At 41.1% G+C, this 13,470-nt stretch overlaps 1 protein-coding gene across 8 annotated transcripts in view; it reads left to right on the forward strand.

Moving 5' to 3' along the window:
• Positions 1–13,470, forward strand: part of anks1b (ankyrin repeat and sterile alpha motif domain containing 1B) — a 647,894-nt gene that overhangs the window by 428,177 nt on the left and 206,247 nt on the right. For all 8 annotated transcript variants that reach the window (XR_013548787.1, XM_078419858.1, XM_078419856.1 and 5 more), the window contains one exon: positions 7,859–8,024. Coding sequence is in view for 7 of the 8 variants with exons in the window: in XM_078419858.1 (XP_078275984.1) it covers positions 7,859–8,024 (166 nt within the window). In the remaining variant the exon portion in view is untranslated. The remainder of the gene's footprint in view (positions 1–7,858; positions 8,025–13,470) is intronic.

Here is a 13,470-nt window from a genome sequence, read left to right on the forward strand (position 1 = left end):
CGATGGCAGGGGTGAAATGAGTGTGTGGCCAGGGTGGTGTGGGTCTCTGATGATGCTGGCTGCCTTTTTGAGGCAGTGACTTTGATAAATCCCTTTATAGCCAAAATTGGCAGAGTTGATCATTGATCAAGTTCATTTGGAACACAAGCCAGTTGGAATCAACTGGGTTTTGATGGTCGCTGTAAAAAAAGGTTTAATTTTGTCTTCAATTTGAGAAACTGTGACCAGGTCAACAGAAAAGGAATAGGTGAAATAATCATCAAAACTAGTCCAACTTTGAGCTCCAATGAAGGGAAGGGATGCACTAGAGCTGAATCAAGGATATAGAGAAAGAGAACAAAGAAAAATAGTCGGAATAGGCTGAGGTGTGAGATGATGGTTTTTGGCTCAGATTACATAGTCTACAAAGCAAAATGCCCTTCCTGATTTGTTTTGGCAGCTGGAATTCCTTGCCTCAGGGTCCGTAAAGCATTCATGTGGTTTTTAATGTCTGCAAGCATTCAATACATGCTCCACATTACTTCTTGCATTAGTAACATTACATCTCTCTCAAATATTTGCCGGACTCTTTCTACAGGGAATTATGAATGCAGCAATGTAGTGGTTTTATTGGTAAAGTGTCAACATCACCACCATGAACAGCCTTGTGATAAGCACAGGAGGAAGAATGGTGGTAGGACAGTGAAACCTTTGTGGAAGGCCACCACAAAAGGGAAGCACCAAGATTAAATGATCAATTATCTATTTTAAAAAATGTATTAGCATTTTTCTTAAAGTTTTCTAAAGGGAAGGGATTTTATCATTGCAAGAACTGTTCGAACAAATTTTTAAAGAGATGTTTGTAAGTATCATTCAATATCCATCCATCTGGGCAATGCAGTCTCAAAGGTGCAGCAGACTTAGACTGAAAGAATTGCTCATTTCCACAGCTTATCCTCCAATAATTATGTGGTTGACCACTCACTGAATGTGGAGGGAGTCTGTGCCTTAAGTTCACGTAGAGCTCTGTGTTCTAAAGGCTACACAAAGCACCTGAAGGAGGGTAGTCCATGGGGAGCTGAACCATTGGGAAAGCTGTCATTGTAGTGCTCCACACTCTTCCGTACCAAGGCAACATTGACAAAGTAATTCTTCCTGGAGCAGAGAGCACCTCAGTAGAGTAGTGGCAACAAAGCGACGATGAGCAGGTAATTATGAGAAATGCCATAGATCAGTGGCAGTAACCCAGAATGGTGATGGGTTGAGCATGACCGTGCCTTGACCTCGGTTGGGAAATGAGTGGTTGCCAATCTGTGATTGAAACTTCAGAAGGTGGCAGACTTTTCTTACGACTGTCTTGGTGAACCTTAAGCCTGCAGAGGCTTTGTGCTTTGGGGAGGTTAGGTAGGAGCATGTGTCCCTGTGTGGCCTGGGGGAAAAGGTCACGTGCGGACTTCCTCTCTAGGTTGTCCCCCGGCGTTCCTGCAGCCTTTCCCACATCCATGATCCAGCTGCAGCATCGATCCCCATGTTGCACAATGATTCATGACCAAATAGCAAAAACTGCTTTCATTTAATTTTTAAACCCAAAGTTTGAACAATTATTTTGAATTATAAATAATAAGCTATTAACTTAAGCCTCTAACATTCCCACTATTCACTTGTACTAATTCCTACTGCCAAGAACGATTGCCTTGTAGCTCTTTTAAATTACAAGCTTCAGTCAGCCTTACACCATTGATATTTTGCAAATCACTGTATGTTTAATTCTACTACAACGGAGGTGACATCGATCTCTTCCAGCATTCATCTGGGAATTGTCCCAATGTACAAGGGCTACTTTGATGCAGGAAGTTCATATGCATTGTATAAAGAGGTTAGCACTTGTTAAACATGAGTTCATCCTGTTATAATGTACATTATTTACAATGTTTTGATTCATCAAGCTCAAATCCAATAAAACTAAAGTATAGCAGAATAATCTACCAGAAAGAAACTCCAATAATGGGCAGAATCACTTAGAAATAACAAATTACCACTTTACCAGTAGAAATTGGGCAAAGTGGAGCAGTTCGGCTATTGATCATGTCGAGTGAGAATGGACAGAACCAGAATTGTTCAAAGCCCAGTACAAATGAACATCAGAATAAATAAGTATAAGAAAATAACTGCAGATGCTGGTACAAATCGAAGGTATTCACAAAATGCTGGAGTAACTCAGCAGGTCAGGCAGCATCTCAGAAGGAATGGGTGACGTTTCGGGTCGAGACCCTTCTTCAGACTGATGTCAGGGGGGCGGGACAAAGGAAGGATATAGGTGGAGACAGGAAGATAGAGGGAGATCTGGGAAGGATGAGGGGAAGAGAAGGACAGAGGAACTATCTAAAGTTGGAGAAGTCGATGTTCATACCACTGGGCTACAAGCTGCCCAGGCGAAATATGAGGTGCTTTTCCTCCAATTTCCGGTGGGCCTCACTATGGCACTGGAGGAGGCCCATGACAGAAAGGTCAGACTGGGAGTGGGAAGGGGAGTTGAAGTGCTCAGCCACCGGGAGATCAGTTTGGCCAATGCGGACCGAGCGCAGTTGTTTAGCGAAGCGATCGCCGAGCCTGCGCTTGGTTTCGCCGATGTAAATAAGTTGACATCTAGAGCAGCGGATGCAATAGATGAGGTTGGAGGACGTGCAGGTGAACCTTGGTCTCACCTGGAAAGACTGTTTGGGTCCTTGGATGGAGTTGAGGGGGGAGGTAAAGGGACAGGTGTTGCATCTCGTGCGGTTGCAGGGGAAAGTGCCCGGGGATGGGGTGGTTTGGGTAGGAAGGGACGAGTGGACCAGGGAGTTAGGGAGGGAATAAATAAAGTGAGTGTGCAGAGCAGGTACCAGGCAGTTTTATTCAACCATCTGTGAAAATGAGAGATTTGAAGCAAATTTCCATACTGATGTTGGGATATGCAGTTCAAAGGAAGCTAATGAAAATTGTTGGGACATTGAAGGCAAAATTATCCGAATCAACTTCCTCTGTGCAAGTCAGTGAGTAGTTTGTGGAAGGGGATGCTGAATTGGGGCTTGAATGTCGCTTAGACTAGAAAAATAAATGAATATCCAGGCATTTGCTAATTCTGTGCATGTGCCAGTGCATGTGACATGCTTCTTCTATGAAGTGCAGCAACACCATGCCTGACTGGACCTGATAACTTCAGACACTACTTTATTTATCATGAAATTGTCTCCATCTGTTTAGGAGCAGTTGGAAATTGCTCCCTGTTCAAAGCTGCAAACCCAATTAGAAGGCAGACACTGCTCATGAAGATGCACCTCTTGAGTCTGTGATGATAACATAATACGTACCACACTGGATGTGTTTGGGAGGACAAGCTGGTTGCTGCTGGACTGAAGCTGTGTTTAACCAAACATCCTTCCTGTCCTACTGTTATGTTGCTTCACTATTCTGTTGACACGTAGCCACTCATGCAATAAAGGCTGCAAAAGTCTCTCCTTTCAAAACAAGATAGAAGCAGGTATGGTTACTGTCACATTGTTATGATCCAGACTGTAAGATTCAAAACAAGCTTTGTCAGTGTACAAGAGAGCAAACTTGGAAGAACCGGGACTTGCTGAATCTTAATTCGTGAAGCATGAAATAGAGAGTCCATTGGTATCAAGTTCTATTTCTAGTCTGTCAGGAGTGACTCATTACTTTTAGTTTCCCATGACTGTGTGCTGTTGTTATTAAGGACTTCCATATAATTATCATTTGTGGGAATGTCTTTACACATTAATCACTATCTTTCGCATTTAGCTAAATAAACCACTCCCCGTATATAGAGCAGCCTATCAAAATGTTATCATACAATTCAGATGTCTTGCAGATCTGAGGCTTAAAGCAGTTCTGGAAAAGCATAGTGTGAACTAGTCAAATCACACTCGTGGATATTGTACAACCTTCACAATAAGACATCCCAGCTTGCTGTGGTTCCAATCTGTTTCTAGGGGAATAAGTCAACCTAGTCCTATGTGCTACAGTAATTAGCAAACCATAAATATGATCCCAAACAACGCCGATTAAAAGAAGAGAACTTTTCCCCCATTTAAGTATCAGCGACCTGATCAACCTGTTGAGCTGACAAAACGCCTGCACAACTTTCTTATTACTGTCATGCAATGCCGACACTGGTATTCAGCTGCCTGGTATATTGGCTTCCCCATTGTTGTGGTTTCTACAATTTATTTGAGCTTCTATATTTTTTAAATTGTAAAGAAAAAATGGGATATGCAGGACTGAATGGTGTTGAGCTGAGTCCGGAGTGAGATTCAACGAAAAGTGGGCTTTTAGGGCAAATTGCACACTGGGTTTTATTACTAAACTGCCAGAGCTGAAGTTAGATGTATTCATACTGTAGGTGCTCTGATTTGCCTCCATTTTGATTGTGTTCGGTTTTGGTTTCGGAAACACATTCAAAAGATTTATATTGTAGAAATAAAGCAGAGAAGGGCAAGGAGACTCAACCATAGTACTTTGTAAGAGTGTATATGATAAATTGAATATGTAAAGATATTTTTAAGTACTTAAACCAAGGACAAAGCATGAAATTAATAAAAGCTATATTCAAGATTAATATTCAGCTTTAATACCAAAGGGTGATTACTATTGGAATAATTTACAGAGGATGATGGAGGTAGTGGATGTTCTGGAAGGATGCACTGAATTTCCTCCTGGTTCTTGGCATTTATCAGTTTAGCAGCTGCATGCATTAAACATTTAAAAAATTATGATACAGTGAATTACCGAGAGTTGGAACTGAGAGGAGACATTTCTTTTGAGAAAATCAACCTGCAGACTAGTTGTACTATTGGTAAAGTGTAATGTAACAGATGTAGATAAGACAGATTTCACAACAGAAGGGAGAAATTAAAAATAGAACAGAATAAATTATTAATTGGAAACATCTATAGTTTTCCAACTACTTGAGATTTTGCCAAATTCCACCATAGATTGGAGCAGGTGTGATATCATTTCAGTTATGTGTATCTGTTATTAATCCAACCCATGCTACAAGTAATGAGCACACCTCACACCACAGTCAGATACCTGTGCTGTTTCAGGGACGATTAGAACCTGACTAGATTGGTGTTATAGAATTATATAATTTTCCGCACTACAATTTCATGGACGTGAACATATTTGTTTAGTATTAATGCATGGGATCTGGACATTTCTTTACCTTGAGCTGGAATGGTGAGCTGCCTTTGTGCATTATTCCAGTTCTTGTATTACTGGGTATGGATTTCCAGGATTTGAACCCAAATGGTGAAGAAGGAAGAGCAATATTTTTTCAAAATATGATGGTTTTACGATTTGAAGGGAAACCCGTAGATAGCAGTATTGCCATGCAACCAAACACAATCACGATGTTAAGCATTACAAATACAGTGATTGCTTTGTACACAGTCTTAGCGAAATGCTGATGTGCATTTTGATATGGTAAGCAATGCGCTTACCGTACGTAATTGGCAGTATAAATGAATGTTTAAGCTGGAAGGACAGATGCTTTACCTTGGATGTTTTCAAAGTCTTTCAATGTTGCTGTAAATTATGCTCATTGAGGCAAATCCCATAACACAGCTGATGGGTCATTAATTTGGCGGAATGACTGTGAAGTCAGGAGATGAGCTCTTCATTTCAGAAAATCCTGCCTTTTACCTGTTGCTGCAGCCACAGTATTTAGAGTCTTGCTGGTTCAGCTGTAGGTACTGGTAATCTCTAGGATGTTGATAACGGAGGATTCAGCAATGGTAATCCAATTTAATGTCTAAAGGCAAGTTGTTAGATCGTTGTTGGAAAAGATTTTTATTGGACTTGGTAGCAAGTGATATTCTTGATACAAAACCCAAGCCCATTGCAGTTTGTAGCCTCATCTGTATTTTGTCTTCTTTGCCTTTTCTTGATGATCGCATGGAGTAATGGAATTGCCTTGTGTCCTGGTGAGAAAGCTTACAGAAAACCTGAATGCAAAATTCATTCAGCCCTTTCTGGATGAAGGTATTTCACTTCAAACACTTCTGCCCCTTTTACACTCAATTGCTGATTCTCACCTTCATCATAGACAGGGACGGTTATGGAATATTTTCTTCCCATTAATTGTGGAGCACCATTCACAACTGGATTTGACAGGATTTCACACATTTCATTACATCTGCTGGCATGGGATTACTCAGGTTTGCCTAAAACAAACTGCTCCCACTATGTAGCGTGAACATGGGTCAATGCTGTGGGTTTTGGGAATGGTTGCTGGTGCTCTTGGCTTGCCCATTTGTGCTCTGTGGTTGCTAAGTGGGCGATCACTTGGCCTTAAGTTTGCATTTAAGGTCAACAAGTTATGGTGGATTGTAATTCTGCTGCTGTTCATTGCCCAGTTTTGAGATTTTAGTTATGTTTTGATTGCATCCCATTTAGTGTTGTGTTAGTGCCACAGAAAACAACTCTTCAGTGCAAAGACAGGACTCTGCTTCCTCAGAATTGTCTGCTGGTTGTGCTACATATATCAGGGGCAGATGGATGGTGAGGAAAACATCAAACAGTTTTCTCTCTCTTGTTTTGGACCTCTTTCCATCTGCCATGTTCTTCAAATGTGACTTAATTGACTCTCCCCCCCCCCCCCCCTCTCCCCCCCCCCCCCCCCACCTCAAACTCCAACAGAGGTTGCAGACTCCTTCTCAGTGAGTATGCTCAGGTCTGAAACTGATACATGTTTGAACACGGAAAGTTAGGGGATATCAGGATATGATCATATAATGATTTGAGGCAAGCAAATGGTGGAAACATGCATTTTTTAATGGTTTCATTTTCTTAAGTTCTAGCCTTTGGTAATAAGCATTCCCATTCAGAGTACTTCCAATCCTTGCTGAAGATGGCCTGATTCATCAGTTAAGGAAAGTGAAAAAAACTGAGATTTCATAAGGTCATAGATTGATGTTGAAGATTTCTAGTGCCATTTCCCATCTCCCTGTTTACTGGTATGCTGACATTTCTGGTGCATCTGACCTATTGGTGGTATAATACGTAAACTGAGATGATGATGGATGAATTAGAAATGTTGTTGGAAATGTATTTATATTTGGCTACTTTGTGGGAGATCTTTCCCAAATTTAGCACATCTCTCAAAGTTTGTGCAGAGGAGTTTATGCAGAGGAGTTTGTGCAGGGTTTAATGGGGTTGATTGTGGCAGCCTCGTGTTTGATGTCTAGGTTGATGCCATTTAATCTATCCTTCTCTATTCTTATCATAATGTTTTATTCCAATTTGCTGGAATGTTTCAGAGGCTGGTTGAAAGTTAGCCATGTTGCTGTGGATCGAGTACAACACTGTCCCAATCGGTAAAGTTGACGGATTTCTTTCCCGAATGGACTTCTGTCCACTGATAGGTTTTTGTAACAACCTTGTAGTCCCATGGACATTATTGCTAATCTCAGGTTTTTATTCAAGATTTATTTAATAAACCGATATTACAGTTCCCGGGTGAACTTGGAAGGTTTTGAGCATGTGTCTTTGCATCTATTAGCTTGAGGCTCTGAATGAAATTTTAAAAAACTGCAGATGTGGGAAACTGAAAGAAAAACAGAAAATGCTAGCCTTCCAGTGCTCTGGATTTCTACTCCAGTATGAAAATGCTGTGTACTTCATGATGGCAATGGCCACACGGCACTCAGACACAGGAAAAATGCCCTGCAAAGAACCACATGATAAGTGAGCAATAAATGTAATATTGTACACATATGCCTCAGGTAATAAAACATTTATTTTGACAAAGTAAAATGCTATGAACTGTACACTACACTCAGATTAAAGTCCTTAATTCATATTTTTTGGTCTTTTCCAGGAATCAGAAACAAGGAAAGATGACCAAAGTCTGGATATCAGGCTGTCTCCGTCGTTGGACAGTTTTCCTCCAGAAGAGGAGGACAATCCTTATGAATTCCTGACCACCGCTGTCACAAAGAAACCACGTTCACTGGAAATATCCAGAGTGTCTTCAGGAATAACAGGTATTGAAACTTGAAAAGTGAGGAGGTTTATCCTTTCCTTTCACCTCTATAACATAGAAACATGGAAACATCGAAACATAGAAAATAGGTGTAGGAGTAGGCCATTCAGGCCCTTTGAGCCAGCACCGCCATTCAAAATGATCATGGCTGATCATCCAAAATCAGTACCCCATTCCTGCTTTTTCCCCATATCTCTCGATTATGGTAGCCCTAAGAGCTAAATTTAACTCTCTCCAGGAAACATCCAGTGAATTGGCCTCCACTGCCTTCTGTGGCAGAGAACTTTGCTTCAAATCTAGCTGTGATACATGTAGGAGCAATGAATGCTCCTACATGTATCACATAGGAGCATTCATTGTGAATGCATACCACCTGTAAGCAAAGTCAATTCATTTATATATTTTTGTGAAGCTACTGGTGGTTCTTCCATGGAAAAGTATCAGGTGACAACTATTATCAATAGGTGACTTCAGAGAGATAATTCATCTCCCACTGAAGATCCATGGTCTCATCTGATCAATCACATTTTGCTCTTTTGGAAGGACAGGTCTTTCAGGATGGGAAAGAAACTGGTCCCTTTAGCACTTGCATGAGAATACATTGTTTCTTGGGTTTCTTGTTGGTCGTGTATGAGAGAGAATATGTCTCAGAGATGCACAATAATAAGATGAGAGGAATTGGACTAATGGGGTTACGCCTCTAGGAGTCAACATGGACACAATGTGACAGAATGAACTCCTTTCAATATAAAGGCTAGGATTGTGTAAGGTTTTGACTTGATGTAGATGCATGGTGTCATAGGAATCTAGATGGCTTTAAGTGGAACTGGTCAATATCAATAAACACCATTTTGCACTTAAGTTATAGCCACATTTGATATGAAAATGTATGCGTGGCTCACATTGTTCTTCATACTCTCATTTAACATCTTTTTCTTCTCTCCAAATTCCTCCTTTAACTATGTTGGATATGCTCTGCAATCCCTTTCAGTTTTACTTATTTCTCTCTCCTCTCATCTTTCCTCGTTTTCTCCTTGATGCTTTCACTCTCACTTTCTCTCATGAAACCTGCCTTTTTGTTTTCCTATTTGCTTCTTTCCTCCCCCTTCTTTCCTTTAACCTACCTTCCTATTCACATATCTGACGCTTCTCTTGCAAAGAGAACCACTGTTAAAATGGTACATTTTTGCTTTTACTATTCTTTCAATTTGGTATATTTTCTGAATCTCGCATGACATAACCAGTTATCAGCATATCAGATTGGAATTTCTCTTTTTTTTTTAAATATTCCCGGGCACCTTGTTCATAATCATGGACGACTTGTTGAGAAATACATAAACTTTGCTTTTTCATTTTTCAAATATTAATTTTCCAGTTTAATTTTCTTCTTATCTACAAATATTCAAATTGCAGCCAAAATCCTGTAATGCTGCAATATGTCTTCCTAATTCTTATACTCAATATCCCAACCAATGAAGGCTTAGCATACGCCTTCTTTACCACTATAACTACTTCTGGCGCCACTGCCCTTAATCAGCCCATTCTCTTCCAAATGCGTGTAAATCCTATCCCAAAAAATCCTCTCCAATATCCTCTGTTCCACTGGCATGAAGCTTACCGGCCTATAATTTCCTGGATTATCTCTACTTCCCTTCTTAAACAAAGAACAACATTTGCTATTCTCCATGCCTCTGGAACCACAACTGTGGCTAGAGAACAAACAAAGATCTCAGCCAAGGCCTCTCATAATAAGCTGGGATAGATTCCATCAACCCCATGGGATTTATCCACCTAATGCTCTTCAAGAGCCCCAATACCACCCCATTCATGATCACAAACTGCCCTTGCACATTAATGATCTTACTGTCCTCCATGTCCTTCTCCTTGGTGAAAACAGATGCAAAGTACTCGTTTAGTACCTCACCTTCATTCTGACTCCAGGCCTAAATTCCCTCTTCTACCCTTGAGCGATCTTACCTTCACCTTGGTCACCTCTTGTTTTTAATGTACGTATAAGACGCTTTAGGATTTTCATTAATCCGGAACTTGCCAATGACATTTCATGCCCCCTTTTGGCCTTCTAATTGCCCACTGAGTTTTTTCCTGCTTGTTCTCTTGATTATATCTTTCTACACCTTACAGAAGATTCTTGCTCTATTCTGCACTTTATCAGTTTATCAGCAAGGCTGCCACATGCATGGAGTTGCTCATTTACTCTTTTAAAATACTAGATCAGATTTCCTTCTGGTGTCCTCTGGGCATCAGATGTTAGTCCCTAAAACTGAAATCCCAGTTGTCTGTGTGTAAACCGGAGCTAAGACATTTAAAAAAATGCAAACTTAAATTTGGGCATTATGCATTCCCTCCTTTTACAGTTCAGTGTTGTCTCCACGAATTCCACTAAAATATTTGTTTTGTTATGTTAACTTACCTTTTATGCTAATAAATTATTTATTTTCAATTGGGCTGGCTTCTTAACAAGGAGAAAGTATTAGTATATTGAGCAAGGCAAAGTGATTCATTAAAACAATAAAGCCTATTAAATTGTTTAACATTCTTTCTGTTTAATGTGCAGCTAATTATAGAAAGTCTTATGCTATTTGCAACTAATGGACCCTGTTTATCTTTCAATTCCACCATGTTAATTAGCATTCTGTATTTTGACTTATTTAGTTATTTACCATTTTTCAGGATGTGGGCACTATTGATAAGATTTGCATTTATTGCCCATTCTTTATTGCCCTTCAGCAGAGAAAAAGTGCAACCTTCTTCAGCAGCTGTCGTTCTACTGAATGAATGAACGATACTTTATTATCACGTGACATGTCACAGTGAGATTCTTTGGTTTGTATACCCAGGGTATGCAAAGAGTCGCCACATAAAGGGCGCAGACAAAGTTACAAAGTATTCCATTTGTGGTCCCCTTAGTTCTTGGTGATCCCCCCCCCACGCCAGGTCCTCCTTTGTTCTCCCACTTTGTGGTCCCCCCACGCCAGGTCCTCTGTTTTTGGCGGCCTGTTTGACCTCCGGCACCCACTGTCGACCCATCGACTGCCAGCGCCCGCGGCCTCGATCTCGTTCTCGACCTCGTCCTCGACCACCTGGGAGGCGTCTGCCGCTCGCGGCCTCCTTGAAAACAATCTCCCAGCTCGTTACCTGCGAGGAATTTCCAGGGTATAGACTCTGCAGAGTTGAAGGAACAGCAGTACACTGACAAGTTTTGAGAGGTGATCTCAGAATAGTCTGGAGGAGGAACAGTAAAATATTTGTGGACGTAACCCATGTCGGCTTGATGTGACCATGATGGATGGAATAAATGTTGAAGGAGGTGGATGGATTGACAGTCAAATGAGTTGCTATGTCCTAGATGGTGTTAGGCTTCTTGAGTTTATTTATTGAGTGTTGTTGGAAACAAGCTTATCTAGTCAAGTAGACAGTATTCCATCGTACTCCTGACTTGCCTTGCAGATGGTGGAAAGGTTTTGCAGTGTCACTGGGTGAGTCACTTGTCACTGAAAATCCAATTTCTGGTCTATTGCTGCAGCCATGGTATTTATGTAACAGGTCCACATGAGTATCTGGTCAATGATAACCCCTCATCGCCTCCCAGCATGGAGGAAGTAATGCCATTGAATGTCAGGGGTAGGTTGTTTTAGGAATGCTAGAGGTAGGTAGACTTTCGTTGTTGGAGATGGTCATTAGTTGGGACTTTGTGGCACTCACGTTACTTGCCATTCATCAGTACATGTCTAAATATTGGCACTTGTCGGGCATGCACTGCCTCATTATGTGAAGAGTTGTGCAATCACTCGGTGGAAGTCATTGAAGAAGAAGCTGAAGGTGGTTGGGCTGAGGTCAGTGCCCTGAGGAATCCCTGCAGTAATATTCTGGGATGGTTGACTTAAGCACAAGGTTACATCAATTTTTACTCTTTCCATTAATCCTTCCAGGAAAGCAGTTCTGAGTGAATGGCAGAGAAGGGATGAAACATAGAAACATAGAAAATAGGTGCAGGAGGAGGCCATTCAGCCCTTTGAGCCAGCACCGCCATTCATTGAGATCATGGCTGATCATCCACAATCAGTAACCTGTGCCCAACTTCTCCCCATATCCCTTGATTCCGCTAGCCCCATGAGCTCTATCTAACTCTCTCTTAAATTCATCCAGTGATTTGGCCTCCACTGCCCTCTGTGGCAGAGAATTCCATAAATTCACAACTCTCTGGGTGAAAAAGTTCCTTCTCACCTTAGTTTTAAATGGCCTCCCCTTTATTCTAAGACTGTGGCCCCTGGTTTTGGACTCACCCAACATTGGGAACATTTTTCCTGCATCTAGCTTGTCCAGTCCTTTTATAATTTTATATGTCTCTATAAGATCCCCTCTCATCCTTCTAAACGCCAGTGAATACAAGCCTAGTCTTTTCAATCTTTCCTCGTATGACAGTCCCGCCATCCCAGGAATCAATCTCGTGAACCTACGCTGCACCGCCTCAACTACAAGGATGTCCTTCCTCAAATTAGGAGACCAAAACTGTACACAATACTCCAGATGTGGTCTTACCAGGGCCCTATACAACTGCAGAAGAACCTCTTTACTCCTATACTGAAATCCTCTTGTTATGAAGACCAACATGCCATTAGCTTTCTGCACTGCCTGCTGTACCTGCACGCCAACTTTCAGTGACTGGTGTACAAGGACACCAGGTTTCGCTGCACTTCCCCCTTTCCTAACCTGACACCATTGAGATAATAATTTGCCTCCTTGTTTTTGCCGCCAAAGTGGATAACCTCACATTTATCTATATTATACTGCATCTGCCACGCATCTGCCCACTCACTCAACCTGTCCAGGTAACCCTGCGACCTCCTAACATCCTCTTCACAGTTCACACTGCCACCCAGCTTTGTGTCATCTGCAAACCTGCTAGTGTTACTTCTAACTCCTTCATCCAAATTATTAATATATATGGTAAACAGTTGCGGCCCCAACACCGAGCCTTGCGGCACTCCACTCGCCACTGCCTACCATTCTGTGATATCAATGGTCTGAGATATGATTGGTCGACTCCTGCTTCTATTTCTCTTTATGGTCTGCAATGGACTTTAACTCTTGCAGTGGAGTGAGTAGAGCAGGAACCTTGATGTCACAAATTAACCAATATCTACATTAGGTAATTTGTCCCTTGTTGTTCAGTAATTCTTCTTTTCATAATGATGTTCTGCTGGTTCAATAAATAAACAATAAGTCATAAATAACTAATGAATTCATTTACAATCACAAGATCTTGCAAAACAGCAATATTTTTGACATTTGAATTTGGATGTATAGAAACAAGAATATAATTAAAATATAATTTGGATGTATAGAAACAAGAATAGAAACATGGAAACATAGAAAGTAGGTGCAGGAGTAAGCCGTTTAGCCCTTCGAGCCAGCACTGCCATTCA

Source organism: Rhinoraja longicauda, chromosome 23 (assembly GCF_053455715.1).
Source record: "Rhinoraja longicauda isolate Sanriku21f chromosome 23, sRhiLon1.1, whole genome shotgun sequence".
NCBI classification, from domain to species: Eukaryota; Metazoa; Chordata; class Chondrichthyes; order Rajiformes; family Arhynchobatidae; genus Rhinoraja; species Rhinoraja longicauda.